Source organism: Hermetia illucens, chromosome 4 (assembly GCF_905115235.1).
Source record: "Hermetia illucens chromosome 4, iHerIll2.2.curated.20191125, whole genome shotgun sequence".
Lineage (NCBI taxonomy): Eukaryota > Metazoa > Arthropoda > Insecta > Diptera > Stratiomyidae > Hermetia > Hermetia illucens.
In genome coordinates, this window is record NC_051852.1 from 168225831 (window position 1) to 168248564 (window position 22734).

At 44.5% G+C, this 22734-nt stretch overlaps 1 protein-coding gene across 1 annotated transcript in view; it reads left to right on the top strand.

Moving 5' to 3' along the window:
* The window catches only part of LOC119656152 (protein jim lovell), a 126401-nt gene that overhangs the window by 53197 nt on the left and 50470 nt on the right, over window positions 1-22734 (top strand). The window contains exon 2 of the mRNA XM_038062487.1: window positions 17313-18902. Coding sequence (XP_037918415.1) covers window positions 17390-18902 — 1513 coding nt within the window. The 5' untranslated portion in view covers window positions 17313-17389. The remainder of the gene's footprint in view (window positions 1-17312; window positions 18903-22734) is intronic.

The following is a 22734-nucleotide window of genomic DNA, read 5'->3' on the forward strand; positions in this document are numbered from 1 at the left end:
CACCTTTTGTGCATTGACAGATTAGGCTGGGGGAAAATTTACTGTTGCCGCAGAACACAATGCTGGGATGGATAGTAAAGGGGAAGCTGACGGGATCGAGTGAATCCTCTGCGACCTGCAGCATCTATACTTTGGACGAATCACTAGAACGCAGTTTTGAGCGATTTTGGCAGACCAAGAATCTATCATCAGAACAGCGAACAGCGATTTGAACAAATGTTCAATCAGAACACCCGCGTAGAGAACGGCTGATTCATTGTAAGCCTCCCATTTTCCGACAGCCCCAGGAACCTTGAAACCTCCAGGGATATAGCATTGAGCAGGTTCCATACATTTGAACACAAGCTAGCGAAAAATGAAAACTTGAAGCAGTACGTCGAGTTGATGAAGGAGCATCTCAATCTCGGTCATATGAAGGAAATCAACCCGAATCAGATACCTCATCCTCATTATTTCCCACCACATCACTGCGTTCTTCAACCAGAGAGCAGCAGCACTAAATTAAGGGTCGTGTTCGACGCCTCGGCAAAAACATCGGCGAATATCTCGTTAAACGACATTTTGCATGTAGGACCAACCGGGCAAGACGACTTGCGATTTTATTGCCACTTCGGCTGCCAAAGTTCGCATTCAAAGAAGACGTCAAAATGATGTACCGGCAAATTCAACTTCAGGAAGCAGACAGAAGATCCCATTTGATTTGGTGGGTCGAAGATCCAGGATTACCCTTGAAGTGGTATAAGCTTTGTAGGATGACTTATGGAACATCATCAACCCCATATTTGGGTACAAGATGCCTTCAGAAGCTTGCACATGGATACAGCACAAGTTATCCGTTGGGCTGTGAAGTTCTTCAACGAGATTTTTATATGGACGATTTAATGAGTGGCGCCAACAGTATTGCTACTACCAAGGAAAATTCAAAATCAAGTAGTGACAGTCCTACAAAAGGAAGGCTTTAAACTTAGAAAATGGAGTTCAAATCATAAAACCGTATTGCAGGATATTCCCACCGAAGATTTGGGGGTGTGTCTTAATGACGATCGCGACCAAGAATCAATAAAAACGCTGGGACTCATTTGGTTGCCAAAATCCGACGTCTTCCAAATTAAGGTCACTCCTGTAGAGCAGCATTGGGCAACCAAAAGGACAGTTGTGTCGGACATAGCGAGAATCTTCGATCCACTTGGCATGGAGGCACCAGGGGTAATCGTTGTAAAACTCTTCTTTCAGGAGCTGTGGGCACATGATTGAAATTCAGCCCTCCCATTGGAAATGCAGACACGATGTACACCATATCCAAAACATCAGTAGGGGAGATAAGCCTTACAATTCCATGTCTCAAACTTTGCACTGCGGTATTAGCGGTTCAGCTATCTTCAAGCATAAAGACGACTTCGTTGGGTGCTGAATTGTCAGGAGTCATACACTATCGAATAAGGGCCAGTGGCGGCATGTGAGGTCAGTTCATAATCCAGCAGAGTATTTAAATACTTATTTCGCATTACTAATGGTTCTATGGACCGACATTCTTGCATGGCCAAGAGTCATTGTGGCCCCCAGTCTTTAAACCAAACACAAGCCAGAATCCAGGATCGAAGAACATAGATCAATTTAGTTCGCTTGTTTATGAGAACGGTGAAATACACGAGGAGAACCAAAAGGCTGATCGAATCATTTACCTGGTGATTTCGCAGCGAGACGAAGGCAGTTTCATCAACAAAATTCAACATTCTAATTCATTTGGAAAACTTCAAAGGGTGACAGCATATTGCCTCCGTTTCATATAAGTTTTAAGAAACAAAGCTGGCAAAATTGAACCTCCAAGAAGCATCCGGACATGCTGAAAGGTGATGGCAAACAATAAGCCATTGAGTCCACAAGATTTGGATGCAGCTTTATTGGGTATAGTGAAGACAATCCTGCAGCAAGATTTCGAAGGTGATATAGCCCTAAATAGGCTGCACAAGGTCGACAAGAAGAGTGCACTGTTCGAACTCGCCATATTTCTTGACAAGGAAGGATTATTGCGAATGGGAGAAGGACTAGAAGCATCCAATCTTTCGTTCGAGGCAAAACATCCCTTGCTTCTACCTTATGCCCATACAACCGTGAAACTACTGATGATGGACTTGCACGTTGAAAACATGCACGTAGGACCCCACGGGCTACTAGCAATTATAAGGCAACAATTTTGGCCTATGAAAGGGAAGAATATAGCGCGGTCAGAATAAAGCCAAAGATGTATGCCCAGATGACGTAATTTACCACGACATCGGGTACAACCAGCACTACCATTCATCAACTGCGGACCTCTTTGGATCCACTATCGCTCACGAGGAAGTCGTCCACAAAAAAGCTATCTGACAGTATTCTGCTGCTTCAGCACGAAGGCGGTTCATCTTGAAGTAATTAGCGACTTGTTTACTGATGCTTTCCCTGGGGCACTTGAACTGTTTGTTGGACGACGTGGACATTGTCAGAACCTTTAGTAAAACCAATATCCACTCCAAGAAGAATGGGCACGGACGAATGTACTATCCACAACTAGAAGTTTGATGACCATACGTACCATCGGCGGGGGGGGGGGGAGGATGTGTCCCCTAAATCTAGATAGACCTTGGCAAGCCTTCAGTCTATTCCCGAAACTAGAGAACATGGAAGCAAACATTCTCTTTATTTAGAATCCACTAAAAACGTTGAAGAATTACTGCGTTTTCTAAACAGCTTGATCCTTTTTTGTTTCTTCAGAATTTTGTGAATATTTTAAACTCCCAATTTTGTTTAGGGAGTGAGAAGCCCTAAGTCTGCATCCACTTGATGTCGGACCGGGCCAAATGGAGAGCAACTTGCTCTCACTTTTTATGGTCCATGGACTCCTCTTTTTCAAAAATGAAAAGAGGGACAAAGACGACTTCGTACAAGGGGGGGGGGGGATCTCCCAGGGCAGAGGTGAGGCAGCGTCTGATGAGTTGCCTCTGCCCTGGTACGAAAGCTTAGTCGTCTTCGTCCCTCTTTCCATTTTTCCCAATTTTGATTCTAAATATCTAGTCTTGATAACATTATACTTTCGCTGAAAAAAAGGGTCCTAGAATGTTTAGAAAAAGTACTCAAAAGGCTCAGATTTCACTTCAACAACCCACAGATTCTATCTTTTGTTGGATTCTCCGCGTTTTTTCAGCCTTTCCTATATATTCAGATTTATTCCACCTCGTGTTCCCCCTACCCAGAACCTTGCAATATACTCGACTCTAATATAGTTTAAATCAGATACTCTCTGTTATTTTAAAAAATCCTCCAAGATACTTGTACTTTATCATTCGTCTATTCAAGAATTAAATATTCAAATTTTCGCGACATGTATGTGGTGTGTATATGTACATGTACAATGTGTGGATCAATAATATAAATCATACGTGGCCTGAATTAATCAGAGTGTGTGCCTTCGAGCACAACCGAAATTTTCCCCCTTGCATTTTAAAAAAAAGACAGGGGACAGACGACAAGTCGACTGACGATGATAATAAAGTAAAGCGAATAAATTTGATAAATCAATGAATATGAATACGAGGATGTGCTTGTCTCGTCATCTACACGTGCATAATATATGAGACACTCTAGGACCAAAGAGTCGAGAGTATCTTTTCTTCGTTATCTAAAAACGGAGTAGCTCGCAGCGCCTTATACGCATTTTGAAGACTTCCTAAATTAAGAAATTGGTGAGGGAAGTGTTGCTTATAGACACGATTTCGAATGGAACTTCCTCTGAATTATGTCGTCTCTGGAAAAAAAATTAGGCAGTATGGGGATGCTGCGACTAGTGAGGATGGTCACGAGGCTGGTGCTTTCAAAACACTTGTATGGAGTGAGACACTATGTCAAAATTCGCTCCTTCCTTCCTTTTATCTATAGCTAACTTCGGTCAGACTAGACACGCAGGTCAGTTAGCGGTGCTAGTTCGAAATTTTCCAACATTAAAAAGGATAAACCAACAGGTCTGCCAAAATCCACACAGTCCTACACATTTAAATTGTGAAATTTCAATTGATCTGAACGACCTGGAATGCGCATAATTATCCAACATCAACAACTGAACGATAACTCTTCGTAAATTGCGCTGAATGCGGAAAGCGGCTCTCCTCCCTCAAAAAACTTTTCTCAAAATCTCAGTTTTACCTCTTCCGGTCCCGAGCATCAGTACGCACTTTGAAAATTGTCTAGCATGAAAATTGCACTTTCCACACACGAAAGAAGCTCATGCACAGATATCCTTCTCAACGTCAACGACGTCTTCTTGTTGTTGTTTTAATCCTTATCCCTACCATTGAAATACACACGGAACTTTCAACGTTCTCATTAGGCGTAAATTTTTCAATTAAACGTGTATGACTGCACTTAAGTTTTCCGTTTTTCTACTGAAAATTTGGTTCAAGTTTTCCATTGCGACTAAGGAAAATCTGTGTCTCAGAATGTCACGTAGGGGATGTGTATGCACAAAAGGTGTACAGTAAACGATCTGAAAAGTTGTGCTGTGCCCTAGGTAGCGGCAATCCACCCCTCCTAAAGTGTCCCCTGGAATGGGGACGCTACGTTGCCGAAAATATCACTCCAAAAAGAAAATCGCATAACCGAAAACGAGAAAAGGATTAAAGCCACTGCTAAATGTCTTGCGGTCCGGATGGCAAAGATGGTGTCGTGCAAAAAGGGGGGGTTTGAACGAAAACGATATATGTGTAAGGACGAAAAAGTCCTTGATGTGTTTTTGTAAACAATTTTTGGAAAATACTAGTTTCATCATTCAGTCACCTTCAGAAGCAGTTTTTGGGGATCTTTCACCATGTCCCAGCATCACAAGGACGATGCAGAACCGAAGAAGCTATTCGTGAAACTTTTACTTCATCACATGAGCACATCATCTTAAGGATCTGCTCCTTTTTCACTTTGCTCCGATTCACATTTGATGTATGTGAACAAATACGGCAACTTCATTGACTTTAGTTGACTCGAGAGGATTGAATGAGGGAATGCCAGCAGGACCAGGAGGTTGGAATGCAATTGCAGGAAGGGTTTCGTCTTTCAGTTTTGGGAGATGTGTTCTTGCTTTTTTGGTTAAAAAAAAAAATTTTGGTGACTGGGTTTTCAAGTTGTTTTTACATGAAAGCATGAGAGCATAATTGGATTATGCAACATATGTATGAGAAAGTGACTTTTCAGTTTTGCCAGCAACTTGTCGTTAATGACTCTTGGTTAGGTTTTCAGGTTTATTTCAAAAACAATTATGAATTACTTGTTTGCTGAGTTTTACTGAAAGGCGCTTATTAAATTTTTGCATTAGTTCACTTTAATAAAAAGCAAGGAATATTGCAATGCATGCACTTCCAAGAAAATGAACGACAGGAAATTTGAAAAAACTCAAATTAGTGTCTTCTGTTGGGGGCCATGTGATTTTTACACATCAGTACTCCTAAAAAACAGCATCTATAATAAAAACTAATTAAAATTTTAAATTACAAGTTGCCTTAGTAAAAAGATGCGTCAGTGTTCAAAACAATTGGAACTTTATTATTCCAATGATAGATAAGCCACCGGGTTTCAAGCCAAATAATAACTCCTGCCTTAGTGGAACTACCAGCTAAACGACCCCCTGTTGCGTCTGTCTTTTGACACATTATCTCAGGCAAGGCCTATTCAGTGTAGAAGCACACACCCCGTGGTTCAGTGAGTCTCGGCGACTCTGCCGTGTCCCATAACCCTCTTCCTCCATTTGCCTCGAAATTACCTTCAGTGTAAAGTGCCACTCTGCTCGATGTGCCCTCTATAGGATGCCCTTAATTATCGTGTTTGAAGTCGTTTGGCACACATCCGTCGACAGACGATGGCGAAGGCGTTTCCATCTTCTGTTGAGGAAAAAGGGCTGGCAGACATTATCCACCACATCTTTACACTATACGCAATCGGACGACTGTGATTTACTGAGGACGCCAGCCTATACTTCAGAACCATATAAAAGGACGCACTGAATCGCACTTACAGCAAGCTACTCTACGGCATAAAGGACTTCCGACACTGGCCATCAGGACCTTGACCAATCCCATACATTCTAGTTGCAGACTCGCTGTAGTGTCCTGAACCTGCTCGAAGAAGCTCATTTTCATGTGTATCATGATGTCAAGGTATTTCACCGACGGTTTCGACAAAACCATAGTTTCACCAACCTGAATAGGAGGACTGTAGGGGACCTCTCCTTGATCTGGACAACGACGTCAGTTAGACGTTTAGTTTTACGTTTAGTTTTTAATAATCCTTTCATTTTGTCTGAATGAAGGCACATCCACGCTACCCTTGCTTAGATATGTCAGCGACCTTTTAGCTGTACACTTTGGCTACCTTATTGAAAAAAGAGCAACGTCCACTCTCCGCTACTTAACCACTAAACTTCACTAACTTCGCCGCCAAATGTCTAAACTTTCGTCATGGAACTCCCGTCATCCTCATGGATTTTTCTATGCCTTACACTCTGTTAATCACAGGTACTTTTTTCCAAATTCGCCGCTCTTAACATTTTTCTGTCACTCATTTCACGGCTCACCTTTGCCAAATAAAGTCATGTGGGGTATCAAATGAAAGGTCTCGGTTAGTACGAAACTGATCTTAGTTTTGACATCGGGGAGTTCGGGGGTCGAAAGTGATCATTTATTTAACGGGGCCATTCTCAGAAACTGGACAACCGAAAAATCTGAAAAAAATCAAGAGACTACGCTCCGAGATACCCTCCATACCGATATCCCTTCAAATAAAGTTAATAATAGTATCTTCTTCTTCTTTTTCTTCAGCCTTTATCCCGTTCACAAGCAGGTCAGCTCGTCGTGATCGGCTTCGCCATTTGGCCCTATTGAATGCCTGATCTGGGTGCAATCTCGAGGCTTTCAAATCCCCATCTAGCGTATCAAGCCACCGTTGTTTAGGCCTGCCTTTTGGTCGTTTACCATCAACTTCGATGTTCAGACCAATTTTTAGTAATTGTCTGCAGAACCTCCTTTAAATTCATCCTAGCACCACGATTGCATGTAGCCTATATTATAGAGCTCGATCCTACCAAGTCTGGTGGAAATTGCACTATTACTAACAAAGGTAGAATAGTTTAAAATGGTCACTTCTTTGGGAATTCTAGATTTTGAATGTCAATATCACGTGAAAGTATTTTCACATAATATATGCGTATATTACGTTTTTTCTTCCACAGTTGCCATAAAAGTTTTCGAGCATTAGAGGTAAAAGGGGATCTCCCATAAACACTCCCGAAGTTATTTTAAAGCACTTAGCTCAGTATCCGAAAAAGAATTCATTCATATTTAGGGCTGATAACCCCTTGTATTGTCTTATTTTCTTCTTTTATTTAAATGTTGGCGAAGCTTATTTTACGGAGGTGCCAGGAAACTGCATCTCAACATCGAAGGGAGCCGAGCACTTACCCTCTATTAATATCCTTTCCTTTTTTAGCCTTTCAATTACTAAGAATTTTTGACAGAATATTTCTTCTCGCTGGGTGGTGTTGGGCATCTGCACTTGGCTTAGGTTGGTAGCTAATTGGGAACATTCCTTTAGCAATCTTTCTGCACATCTAATCTACCCTGGCAATGAGTCACATCGCACTTCGAAACAGTTTCCCGGAATCCTTTTCCTCCACTAGACCGCCATATTGCCGAATCCATGATAACTGTCAAGTTCCCTTTATTGCTTTTCGCACAATATATGGGTTGTGTAACTTTCACTTCATACTTCAATGCAAACTTGACAGTGGGTGGCTTGACGTCTCAGCTTTGGTCCCAGCATTGTGGTGCCAGACACTCGGCGAGCCAGTCTGTCAACATCCTCATTACCAGCGATGTTCAATTGTCCTGGCACCTAGATCAGGAATGTTTCGTTGATATGACTTTTGCTGTCATGTCAAATTTTGTCCTTCATTCGATACAAATCTAATGGCTTGTCCTATATTTCCTACGAAGTTCTCCTTCTAGAAACTCTGTTCAACGGCATTATTACAGACTCAGTTGATTAACATTTCTTTCGCTGCAAAACTCAATTCAACTTATTAATGCTATATTTGGGGGGTGAGTCCAAATGTTGGACAAAATTTGTAGGCATAGGTTTAATAGATTTCAGCAGTCTGTTCTGTTCAACAGTCCCTCAAATGTTGATGTTGAAACCCCAAAGTCTTCATCTTATTTTTGGGGTTTCTACATTGATTTGGCATCTGAATCCACAACATTGAAGGATGTTCTTTGTTAATATTGTGGGTTCCGTGGGTTAAAGAAGAGAAGGAGTTGAGGAAGTCCCTAAATGGAAAGACTTAATTCATCTCCATTTTGCTATAAAAAGAATTCAGGCACAAAAAATTGGAAAAATTAAAAAAAACAGAATAATAAATTTAAAAAATAATAATGATGACGATAATAATAATAATAATGATGACGCATGCCGGACATAGCATTGGTGACCTCCACATCGAAGCTATGACCGAGACAGACTTCTACAAGTACCTAGGAATTCTGCAAGGAACCCTTGCTCGAGTTGGTGATCTGAAGGAAGCTCTGCTGTCCGAATTCCTGCGACGTATAAAGCTGGTGCTGAAATCGCATCTCTCGGGGAAAAATAAAATAAGCGCGTTGAATGTATTCGCTATCCCTTCACTGGCTTATGCATTCGGAATATTGCCGTGGACGAAGACCGACCTGGAAAACGTCCAGCGGCGGATACGGACAACTATGTCCAAATTCCGAATGCATCACCCAAAGTCTGCCGGGGAGCGGATGAACCTGCCTCGTGACATCGGAGGTAGGGGAGTGGTTGACGTGGCGGCACAACATCATCGCCAAGTCGACTCGCTGCGCGCTTATTTTTACAGCAAAGAGCAGGCGAGTCCCTTGCATGCGGCTGTCTGTAAGGCAGACTGTGGACTGACTCCACTTAACTTGAAGGATCGATCTTTCAATCCTCTGAGTGGGGTGAAGTCGGACCAAGAGCGGATCGAGGAATGGAAGTCGAAGGCAATGCACGATAAACACGTGAATTGTCTTTGGCAGCCATTTGTCGATTTGCATCTGTCGAACAGATGGCTGTGTGCTGGGGAGCTCTTTGCTGAGACGGAGGGGTTCATGTGTGCCATTCAGGATGGCGTGGTCGCCACCCGAGCTTATAAAAAGCTCATCATGAAAGAACGGGTGGAGAACGACCAGTGCAGAATGTGTGGTTCGGCGTTAGAGACGTTGGACCATCTCATTTCTGGCTGTACTGTTATGGCACCGATGCAGTACATCACCAGGCATAATGCTGTATGTAAGGTTATCCATCAAAACCTTGCATATAAGCATGGGCTGATCACGGGGACATGTCCGGTTTACCGATACGAGCCGCAAGCAGTACTTGATAGTTCTGCTTACAGCATGTATTGGGACCGGCAAGTTCTGACTGATCGCCATACCGCACACAACAAGCCTGACGTACTGTTAGTTGACAAGACAGGTCGCTCCGCGTATATTATTGATGTTGCTATCCCCCATAATAGCAACATTGAACGGAAATACGTGGAGAAGAAGGTGAACTATGAGCCATTGGCTCGGGAAATCAAAGAAATTTGGCGTCTCGAGCGGGTGGTTGTAGTTCCCATAATATTGTCAGCTACAGGTATTGTACCTAAATCCCTCACGGCTTCCCTTGATGTCCTGGGACTTTCGCACAGTCTGGTTCAAACCATGCAGAAGTACACCATTCTGCATACGTGCTCGATATTGCGGGGAGTACTCGACGGATTCTCCCACTGACCTACCACCGGCCACCACCACCAGTGCCCCTTTAGTTTTTAAGTAGGTAGGATCGTCCGAGCCTAAATGCTTGGCACTTAGTGCTAGTATTAGGTAAAATCCGGCATCTGCCGAGATTGTGATAACACGATAATAATAATATGACGAGCCATAAACATCTCGAAGAACTGGAGGGGCCCAGGTCTGGATCGGGTGCAGAATTTCTGGTATAAGAAATTTACCAGCGTACACAGTCGGTTGGCACGCAGTATAAATGAGGTCATGAGTCGGCCGGAGGAATTTCCACTTTTCCTCACTGCGGGAATGACCTACCTTATCCCTAAGAAGGACACGGTGCAGGACCCCGCAGACACAAGACCGATCACTTGCTCACCAACCCTCTACAAATTCATCACGTCCATTATTAGTGGAAGGATCAATGCGCACCTCGAGACCAACAACATTCTGTCCGAGGAGCAGAAGGGCTGCCGAGTTGGGTCAAGGGGTTGCAAAGAGCAACTCATTATCGACTCGGTAGTTGGCTAATCGACATCCTACATCTGTATCGCATTGATCCGAAACTAATAAAGTTTTTGGCGACAGTCATGGAAGGGTGGCATACCACCTTGTCAGTCCGTACATCTGAGGGTCATAATACCTCAGAGCCCATCCGTATTCGGAGGGGCATTTTCCAGGGGGATTCATTGAGTCCTCTTTGGTTTTGTATGGCACTGAACCCCCTTTCATGGCTACTGAATGATGCTAGAGGGCAGGGTTTTGCAATAAAATATGGCCTACGTGCTAAGTGCGAACTGACACACTTGATGTACCTAGATGACATCAAGCTGTATGCTGGTACTCACAACCATCTTAGAAGTCTGTTGCGAATAATAGACATGTTCAGCCGTGATATTCGGATGGAGTTTGGATTAGACAAATGTCGAATCCAAGCCATTCGCAAAGGTCATCACGAGCCGCATGCCGGACATAGCATTGGTGACCTCCACATCGAAGCTATGACCGAGACAGACTTCTACAAGTACCTAGGAATTCTGCAAGGAACCCATGCTCGAGTTGGTGATCTGAAGGAAGCTCTGCTGTCCGAATTCCTGCGACGTGTAAAGCTGGTGCTGAAATCGCATCTCTCGGGGAAGAATAAAATAAGCGCGTTGAATGTGTTCGCTATCCCTTCACTGGCTTATGCATTCGGAATATTGCCGTGGACGAAGATCGACCTGGAAAACGTCCAGCGGCGGATACGGACAACTATGTCCAAATTCCGAATGCATTACCCAAAGTCTGCCGTGGAGCGGATGAACCTGCCTCGTGACATCGGAGGTAGGGGCGTGGTTGACGTGGCGGCACAACATCATCGCCAAGTCGACTCGCTGCGCGCTTATTTTTACAGTAAAGAGCAGGCGAGTCCCTTGCATGCGGCTGTCTGTAAGGCAGACTGTGGACTGACTCCACTTAACTTGAAGGATCGATCTTTCAATCCTCTGAGTGGGGTGAAGTCGGACCAGGAGCGGATCGAGGAATGGAAGTCGAAGGCAATGCACGGTAAACACGTGAATTGTCTTTGGCAGCCATTTGTCGATTTGCATCTGTCGAACAGATGGCTGTGTGCTGGGGAGCTCTTTGCTGAGACGGAGGGGTTCATGTGTGCCATTCAGGATGGCGTGGTCGCCACCCGAGCTTATAAAAAGCTCATCATGAAAGAACGGGTGGAGAACGACCAGTGCAGAATGTGTGGTTCGGCGTTAGAGACGTTGGACCATCTCATTTCTGGCTGTACTGTTATGGCACCGGTGCAATACATCACCAGGCATAATGCTGTATGTAAGGTTATCCATCAAAACCTTGCATATAAGCATGGGCTGATCACGGGAACATGTCCGGTTTACCGATATGAGCCGCAAGCAGTACTTGATAGTTCTGCTTACAGCATGTATTGGGACCGGCAAGTTCTGACTGATCGCCATACCGCACACAACAAGCCTGACGTACTGCTAGTTGACAAGACGGGTCGCTCCGCGGATATTATTGATGTTGCTATCCCCCATAATAGCAACATTGAACGGAAATACGTGGAGAAGAAGGTGAACTATGAGCCATTGGCTCGTGAAATCAAAGAAATTTGGCGTCTCGAGCGGGTGGTTGTAGTTCCCATAATATTGTCAGCTACAGGTATTGTACTTAAATCCCTCACGGCTCCCTTGATGTCCTGGGACTTCCGCACAGTCTGGTTCAAACCATGCAGAAGTACACCATTCTACATACGTGCTCGATATTGCGGGGGGTACTCGACGGATTCTCCCACCGACCTACCACCGGCCACCACCACCAGCGCCCCTTTAGTTTTTAAGTAGGTAGGATCATCCGAGCCTAAATGCTTGGCACTTAGTGCTAGTATTAGGTAAAATCCGGCAACTGCCGAGATTGTGATGACTCGGAAAATAATAATGATGGAAATAAGCCTAAAATAAGAGAAAGAAAAAATATAAAGTCTCGGAAAAATAAACTGAAGTAAGCAACGTGAAAATAAATAAAAATTGGAAAAAATACAAAAAAAAAATGAACAAAATAATTGGAAGTATTGAGTGTTGATCCTGTCTCCCAGAGCTCTTGAGTTGGTTTATACGTTTACTATTAACAATGCAAAATAGTAAACTGTCCGATCACTTTCCATCAAATTAGAAAATTTGGAGCAGCCTGACGTAGAATTCATTTTATTTACCATAATGCCAAATTTCTGGAATTACTAGTCTTACTGACTTTAGGACATAAATGGGTTCCCGAAACCTCTAACCGGCCGATTCCTCCTTGTCGCAATGCTCCATTTGGTAGGAGGTCTCAAAACACAACTGCTTCCAGTCGACCCTAAATCGTAGGCAAATCCGACAAAAATACCCTCAAATGATTCCTTTTTCGACTTTTTTCAAAAAAAAAATGAAACAACAACACATCTTCAACTGGGAACAAACTCCTTCTTTTTTTTCTTTTCTGGCACTTGGAATATCCTACGCTAAGCGAAAATTTCAAAAACTCCAATCTTTCCTTCGGCAAGCACCAACCTGAAACTAGGGTTTCTTAATATGCAATATGACTGAATTTATGTGCAAACAACAACAAAAAGAGTTAATGATCGTTTTTGAAATGTAATAATTCAATATTCAATATTAACTCCGAGAATATTTACATGAATTTCAGGATTCATGGGATCTGGAAAGGACCACTGTCACTGATTGCAAAGTCGTTCCCTATGAGACCATCGCACCTCAACATCGGCCGTTTATTGCCGTCCTGCGAATTAAGGCACCGATAAAACAGCGTGAAGAACGCACTGGCCCGCGACGCATTAAATGGTGGCGATTTGATGGGAAGAAAGAAGAAACGATCTCACTCATACGATTGCCGACCATTACGAATGTGGAAGAATCATGGAACCAAATGAAAGACACGATCCACAAACCGGCCTCTGCAACCCTCGGGGTCACCAAGCCGGGTAAGCGGTACATCAACCGAGATACTTGGCTTTGGAATGATGATGTTGAAATGAAGGTCCATGAAAAGAAACGCCTCTACCACAAATTTCTCGACGATAAAACGCCTGCTAATTGGCAAATTTATATAAATACCAACCGTGAAGGAAAGAAAGCGGTCGCTGTCACCCGAGCGAACCATTTCAAAAATCTTTACAATAAATTGGACACTCGGGAGGGGGGGAGAAATCTGTATCAACTTGCTAAAAGCCGTAATGAACGCACACAGGATATCGAACACTTCTGTTGCGTTAATGACAAGATCGGTACTTTGCTTACCAACCGTCGAGCCGCAACGGATAGATGGCGAGAATACTTCGAGCAGATTTCAACTGAAGAATTTGCTCATCCTCCACTTTCACAATCATTGCCGACATTTGGAGCAGTTCCACCAGTCAACGCAACTGAAGTCGAGGAGGCAATAAAACAAATCAAGTCGGGGAAACCAGCGACATCACATCTGAAGCTGGTACCCAACCCTGTGGCTTAGTGAATTCTTTAACCGGGTTATTCAGGAAGGAAGAACATCATCTGACTGGCAAGAAAGTACCACGGTTCCAATATGGAAAAAGAAAGGTAGTCCAGCAGAATGTTCAAATTACCGTCCGATCCGGTTACTTTCCCATACCATGAAGATTTTTGAACGCATTCTTGACAACCGTACTCGCGAAATCGTTGAAATAACCGTGAATCAAACCAGATTTGTCAAGAACTGCGGAACTACTGACACAATACACGCTGCGCGGTTACCCATGGAGAAACACCGTGAGAAGCATCGCCCTCTTTACATTGCCTTTCTGGATCTAGAGAAAGCGTTTGACCGTGTACCACACGAACTCATCTGGTATGCTTTACGACAACACTTCGTGCCAGAAGAACTCGTGCGCGGGGTTCGATTGCTCTACCACGATCCGAAAAGTAAAGTTCGAAGTATTGCGGGTGTATCAAAACGGCTTCGTGTCTCTGTTGGTGTTCATCAAGGAAGTGCCCTCTCAACACTCCTCTTTGTCCTTGTTATGGACACGTCACACGGGATATCCAACGTCCAGGGTCCTACACACTGCTTTATGCAGATGATGTTTTCCTAGCATCTGATAGCAAAAATGATCTCGACCAACTTGTTCAAAAATGGAATGATCGCCTCATGCAACACGGTCTCAGATTGAATTTAAACAAAACTAAATTTTTGACAACCTATCCCCATGAAACAGGCACAATCACTGACAGCGGCAGTGATCTGCCCAGAACTGAGCGATTTAAATACCTTTGGTGTTGACCTGCTATCAGCCAATGGAGAACTGCGTTGTGAAATTGATTCACGCATTAACACAACCTGGATGAAGTGGCGTTCCACAACTGGTGTTCTTTGTGATCGACGTATCAACGAACGTCTGAAATCTAAAATGTACCGCATGTCGTCCGTCCAGTCGCTCTCTATGGTTCTGAGTTTTGTCCAACTATAAAAGACAATGAACGGCGTCTTGCGGTAATGGAGACGAAGATACATACTCCGTTGGACTAGTGATGTCAGACGTTTAGATCACATCCGAAATGAGGAGATCCGCGATCGTTATAGGGTTGCACCGATCGTGGAAAAGTTGCGAGAGATGCGTCTTCGATGGTATGGTCACGCAATTCGTGCCAACGAGAATTCACTTGCCAAGATTGGTCTGAACATCGAAGTCGATGGTAAACGACCAAAAGGCAGACCTAAACAACGGTGGCTTGATAGGCTAGGTGGGGATTTGAAAGCCTCGAGATTGCACCCAGATCAGGCATTCAATAGAGCCAAATGGCGAAACCGAGCTCGACGAGCCGACCCCGCTTGTGAACGGGACAAAGGCCGAATAAAAAGAAGAAGAAAAAGAAGATGGGATCTGGAAAGGTGGGAGAACTTTCAAAATAAAAACCAATATTTCAACATAAATGAGTGTTAGAATGTTGAAGTGGATTAAGTAGATTCATTCATTGATCAGTTTGAAATCGTTTACCAGTTGTCTAAATGACAAAGGCGACACCGAGATCTCTGCTTCCTTGCTCTTTGCCTCAGGTGAATATTGTGCTAGGTTCGCAATAATTTACTTCGCTTCCGAGGATACTTCCTGAAGAAGCTCTCGCGATGCTCCCGTTCGAAAAGACATCCCATCCTCCGAAACCCGAAAGGGTAGTTCATTTGACTTCGCCGAAGTCGTTGCCGTTTGATCCGTCCAATCGGAGGCTATATTATGGGTTCCTGGACACGTTGATATTTTTCGAGGAAGCGTTGTCAGCGCTTCACTCAACTCTTTACCTGGGGGGCTAGTCTGGTTAGTTTTTTTCCATTTTAAGGTGCGAATAGCTCGCCTGCACCCTCCTCCGTCTGCTGTTTTGATGTCAAAATACCCACTGGTCACCGCAAAGAGGTGGAGGTAGGATTCGATAGCAGAGACGTCGATGTTAAAATACAGAAGACGTTTCACAGGATTTGTACCACATCACGGTATGATCCTTACTATCATTTGACCACCAATTTTCTTATTAGTCATTCCAATTATTCATCCAACTTTATTAAGAATACAGAGGCATTCAACGATTTGAGGTCTAATCTGTCAATACGGCAATCAAGGTAAAGCCCCTCCAAACAGACATTTTTGAAAGTCACTGTTCGACCCCCACGTTTCTTTGTACGAGCTCGACTGGTGATAGTGCGAGATTATACCTGCTTCTGACCAGGTTCTAGATACCCCAAAGACGGAAGATGTTTTACTAAAGATTACCCTCTCCTGATACGAATTGAAAGCCTGCATGTGCCATGAATTTGTGTGCCCATCGGAACGTGTAAGGGCGCTGACCAACCAACATCCCTTCTCACTCAAAGAGTTACGTCTGAGTAATGGTTGGAAAATTAATTTGGTATCTAAAACATATTAACTATTCGCCACCCGATTTGGCTCAACTGTCACCCACGATCCTTTTTCTGAAGCAGAGCCAGAGTATTCGAGAAATGTTCTTTTCCGTTTTGATTGAAACCATGCATTAAAATTGCCCTCAGAAGTCAAGGACATTCTAGCCACTAGAGTAGCTGAAACAGCATTTCGTTTGTTCTATTTACTACCTCTGCTGCATCCAAGTCGCAGGATCTTTAGGGAACATCACTCGGTTTGTTGGAGACCCCTGAGTGGACAGACGGTTTCAAACCGCGTCCGGAACTATTAATTTGTCACTTTCAAAAGCTACCTTCTTTTCTTGCTGGGTTAAATCCTCACAGTTCTCGGCTACCTGTACTCAAAACATAAGAAGACCTCTTTCTGTATTCTGCTGAGCAACGGCTGTAGAAAGGGCTGCGACTTTCAGGTAAGAGGCTCGTGAGCATATGTAGGAGAATCACTAGTGCAGCCTGAACTGCATACTATAGTATACTACTACTCTACATGCTCCCTATATATTCAATAGTAAGCATCGATATGTCAGTTTTCCTATATAATTCAAAACGAGTATCCAACCTAGAGAGGGAGAGCGTATAGGGAATACGCTTCTCATACTCATTCTGGAATCACTCGCAAAAAGCGGGGGGTCTAGTGTAGTAGCTTCCATATAAGTATTAAGTAATTGTTTGTACACGTAACGCGTATTAAAACAACCGTTCCATTATTCTGTGAATAATTCAAGAGAAAAGGAAGAGTAACGAGGAGAGAGGAATAGTACAATGAACGGTACCATCTTGACTAATGTGATGTGAACAGGAAGGCACACACATGCATAATTTTCCGTTAATGAGGCACCTTGTCCTGCATAAAGCATCACGATTTAGGCTTTACATTCATCATTTGAATTAGCAAGAAATCACCAGGATTTTTGTGATTTTAAGTGACTTTACAGAAAGTGTAACGTGAGTGTGAGAATAACATGCATATTCTGTTTACTTTGGAATTTATGTGCACTTGATATCATTTAAATTCACCTAAAATTAATTTTTGTTCTCTCCTTTCAGATTAGTTCACCCCCCTTTGTAAGGCGGATGCTGTAAAGGAATAACCAGGCAGGAACCCGGCACAGATTACATTTCTTATGCAAATAGATTTGAACGACGACTGCGGTCCTAAAGAATCTGCAATGGCATCGCAGGACCACTACAGTTTACGATGGAATAACCATCAAAATCACATACTGAGAGCCTTTGATGCGCTCCTTCAAACTAAAACGTTGGTGGATGTGACCCTAGTGTGCGCGGAAACAAGCATACGTGCCCACAAGATGGTACTGTCCGCTTGCTCGCCATTTTTCCAGCGCGTCTTCTCCGAAACGCCATGCAAACATCCAGTAATTGTACTCAAAGACTTCCGAGGTTGGGTAGTCCAAGCAATCGTTGATTTCATGTACCGTGGTGAAATCAGTGTACCACAAGAGCGCCTGCAGACCCTTATCCAGGCGGGAGAATCACTTCAAGTTCGCGGGCTTGTTGAAAACACTGTACCTGGTAACACCCCAACTCCAGCAGCATCACCCGACGAATTCAGTCTGATGGACACATCGATGTTACAATCCGAGCTGGGCGAACGATGCTCCAACTACGACGATGATCCTGCGCCTACAATGATCGGCTCAAATTCAAAACTGATACTACCCTCACAGATTTTTGGAGACAATGCTCAGAGTTCCCACCTATCGAATCCAGACCTATGTACTTCGCCGATGCCGCGAAGGAAACAAGCACGGCCGAGGAGACGTTCGGGGGAATGTGGACCACATGATTTAAGTAAACCCGCCTCACCAAGTCCTGACACAAGTGACACTGTCAAGGTTGAATCAACTAAGGACGATAAACCAAAAACTGAAGAATCAAATCCCAATTTGTCAAATACAGATGACGAAGAAAATACAACTAACCAACAAAATGAACGGGTGCAACCCGAAAACTGTGATGGACCTGAGGATTTGTGTACAAAGAAAGACAGTGATACCAGTTCGTCTGAACGAAGCAAACTCCAAACACAAGAGCAGCAAAGTCAGCAACAAACAATGGAGATCGATGAGTCAAATCCTTCAAATAGTAACACTAGCATAAGTCACAACAATAACAACAACAACAATAGCAGTAGCAACAACAATAATAACAACCGAATAATTCTCTCACTCAAAGAATTTCGACACCTCAACAAACCACCCTCCATCGCTCGATCGCCAAATCCATTTCATCCCTCCCATCCACTTCACCTGCGCCCAACAGATTCGCACAGTATGAAAAGTGAATCATTAGAAGGTCAAATGGACAACGAGAGTCCTTTCCACATGGAACAAATGGATCTTTCGATGGCAGCTGCAGCAGCTGCTGCTGCACAACATCAACATCAGATGGTGGCCAGCGGAATGTTGGGAATGCATTCATCAAATGTACACCAGCAACAAGGTCATGACAGGCTCGATGCAGACATGGTTAATCATCGAATGAATAAGGAGTTTACCCCTAGCTCACCGATGAATCTTCCATCACATTTTAATCCACCTGACGGACCACCACATCCACCATCGCCGCTACCTTTTCCCGGGATGTCATCAGCGCTAGGCTTAACACCGCCACACAGTAAGTTGGACTGTTTTTTTGTCAAACCCTTTTAATGACGTATTTTCACAATATTTTCATCAAATGTCAGATGTTTGATTGGAATTTTGAACGTAGATTGATTACGAAAAGCCTCATTCAAGTGACCAATTACATTCATTGGATTCCGAGGACTTTCCTTATGACTTAGGTTCAAAGATTTTGTTTTTCCAAAAGGTCCTGTAAAATCATATGCAATCCTTTTTTTGAAATTCCAGTGAGATAATTTGTCTTCTCTGTTTGCGTATCTTTTTGGCAATTCTCTGAAGGTCATCATATTGATCTTTCTTAGTTGCACTAGGTCATTGTATATATTGGTATTCCTAGCATCCTACCTAGCATCGTTTCTTCCGTTCATTATTTCTTGACACTCCTCGTCAAACTAATCGTTCCTTCTTTTCCAGCAATCCATTCTCAATGTTGACGACGTGTTGTTCCCTCTATATGTCATTGACAGTTTTATTTTCCAGGTCATTGAGTATGTATTCTTTTCCAGAGTTGATCCCTTAGTAAGGCTGGCTTTATTTTCGTATATGTCGGTATGTGGCATCAGCGGAACAAACCGACCACGTGATTCCGCCAATGGGCGATTCTGACGCTTCATGAACGCTTTTTCGAAACGACTGCCGGCTCTTCCAACGCTTTCTGGCTCGACAAGGCGATCCACTTGGCCCGCCTCGAACGTTGAGCTTGAACGAGTGCTCGCCTCGCTACAGAACTCAAAAGAGACCCTTGTATGATGGTTGCAGCTGCCTTCGAGGAGCGTCCACCCGAATAAGGGGTGTCGACCTCCGTTGTCGCAAGTCGGCAAGGTGGAGTCGGTCGCTGCTTCGAAACCGCGTCCCTGAGCAGACGCAGCATGCCAGAGTCGCTTAACCCTGCTGTGATGTCCAGCACAGGGTCGGAGGGGAGACTCAGATTCACCATCTCAGCAGGGTTGGCCGTGAACTCCTCTCGATGAGCTGCGCGGAGGCCGATGAGGACGAAAGGAAAGGACTGCGATCACGGCGGATGGTCGCAAGCCATTAATGCGCCCTTCAGCGTCCGGTGCCAATGGATGGTGTGCAGTAGTCCTACGCCGTTTGAAGCGAAGAAGCTTGCCGAACTCCGCGAAAAGAGTAGATTCGAAATGCATTTCCTGGTCTGTGATGATTGCGGCTGGTACACCAAAGCACAAGATCCACTCCCGACAAAGGGCCTCGATACATGATTGCGTCGTAATGTCCATCAGAGGTGTTGCCTCAGACAACCGCGTAAACCTGTCTATGATTTCTAGGCAATACTTGAATTCAGCGAGTCTCCCAAAGGGCCGATTATGTCGAGATGGATGGTATGGAAGCGTTTGGTCGACCTAGGAAATACACCTACTACTTTTCGTACGTGCTTGTTGAGGTTGCACTTCTGGGCACGCGATGCACTGTCTGGCGCAAGAATTTATGTCCCTGGAAGGCCGGAAATATTTCCCAGTGACCGGTTCGTCGTCCTGATGTCTGGGTGCGCAACTTCATGTATTGCGTGAAATAACTCCCTTCCAAAATCGGCTAGAATGAATGGCCTGGGCCCCTTATCTGTGGTCTCCTAGAGTAAATAAGAGTTTGAGCCCAAAATAGGAAACTCCTTGAACTTGCATTTGGGGTTTGCCTTCAGGCTCTGAAGCTCTGCGTCGTCTTTTTGTGCCTCGGCAATTGCAGTAAAATCAATTGCGAGGACTGTGACCTCTGAAATTCGCGACAAAACATTTGCAACTATATCTCGTCTCTTTTCCAGACACGTGTTGGCTGTCAGCAGTTAACTGGCTGATATAACTCAAGTGCCGAAGTTGGCGAGGGGACGCTTTGTCGCGCTTTTGTCTAAGCGCGGAAATAAGGGGCGCGAGATCCGTGAACCCGGTGAACAGTCTGCCGTCAGGGTGAAAACGGAAGTATTTGATGGAGAGGTACGCGCCAAGTAACTGAAGATCGTAGGCGCTGTAGTTACGTTGCTTTGAAAACAAACTCAACGGTTTACAGATTTAATTCACCTTCTGGTGAAGAACGGCGCCTACCTCGACGAACATAACTAGAGGTGCATCTGGCTGAGGAAGTACCAGCAGTGTAGCACCAACAAGCTGTTGCTTTACTGTCTCAAGCGCATGGACGCATGGCGCGGGAGTCTTTGGTTTGGGGCCTACACCTGGGCCAAGAAATGACGATAGAAGTTTAAGATGCCCAAGAACCTTGGCAGATCCTTCACCGTTGGTTGGTAGGGGAAAGCTCTTAATCTCCTCAACCTTATCTGGGTCAGGTTGGATACCGTCTGGAGTTATTAAGTGGCCAAGAAATTTTACCTGCTTCTGTAGGAATCTGTATTTTTCAACGTTTAAGACTAGACCGGCCTCAAAGAGACGTTGAAAAAGGCTCAGATTCAGAAGAAGAAGCGACGAACATCATCCATATAAACGAAACAAGAGTTCAAGTTTTACAGGACAGAATAGGTGAGCAACCCATGATGGTGAACTCGAAGAGTCCGAAAGGTGGGCAGAAAGCCGTCTTCGGAAAGTCTGCGGGACCGACAGGGACTTGGCGATAAGCCTTGGCTTGATCGAAGGTCGTAAAAATACGGCAGTTCGTGAGTGAGTACGCAAAATCATGGATGAGTGGAATAAAACATCCGTCGGGAACTGTCTTAGTATTCAGACCCCTATAATCTCCACATGGTCGCCATTCGCCGTTTGACTTAGGGGCCAAATGAAGTGGAGAGGACCAACACCTATTGGAAGGTTTGCAGATTCCCTCTTCTAACTCTTTCTTCGCAGCAGCTGGCTTCTAGGGTGGCAGTGGACGCATCTTTGAACAAATTGGGGAGTCGGTAGTATTGATGTGGTGCTTCACATAGTGACTAACCGACTGAGAGAAACTGCTTTCAGTAGTAATGTTGCGGTACTTTCTGGGGAGTTCTCGAATGCGGTGGTCGGCAACTTCCTCGAAAATAATGGAGAGGGTGTGATTTTTGCAGGTGGAAATTTTCTCTGAAGTTTGAAAAGAGGCTGCAGGGTCTATCAAGGCCTTGTTCTGGAGGTCCACCAACAGCCCATGGTGACACAGGATTTCTGCCCCTAAAATGGAGGTGCTAATGTCCATAAGAACAAATCGCCACGAAAACGTTCGACGCAGTCTGAGATTTACGTGCACCTGCTTATAACCATAGGTGCGGATGGGGGACAAGTTCGCGGCAGCCAAACGTAGGTTTTGTGGGAAGGGTCACAGGAAGAATCCACACTTCAGCACCCGTGTTGACCAGGAAGCAACGCCTCTTCTGGGGGTGAAAAATTGTAAGGCGACGTGGTACTGTGCTTCAGGTATCCCCCGCCAAGGTACTCAGCGAGCCTAGTTTTTTGTTGCATTAAAAACGCATCCGGTATATTTAGACGCTTGAGCTCCATATTTATGATGACACCAGCAAGCCGTCGAAGCCGGTGAGGGTCCCGGAGCGCGACTTTCCCGAAGCCCTCTTCGGGAAGCGGACCTGGGCCGTGATTGCGATCGAGATCTACCCCCGCCCAGTGTCGTCACCATTGCCTTGAGGTTGTCAACTTCCCGAGTCGTGTGTCGGAAAACCTCTGCGACCACGTGCACCTCGTGTACTTTGTCGGTCGTGGCGAACAACACCTCCAGCGATCCCAAATCCGCACAGGTCAAAATGGCTCGGGTGCTCTCCTGGAGTCTTTGCAGTCGAAAGGACTTTAGGAACTCCGAGCCAACCTTATCCCCACCCAGCTGCCTCATTTCTCGAAGCAGCAGCTATTCAATAAGCCTTGCTTCCTCACTTCCCGAAA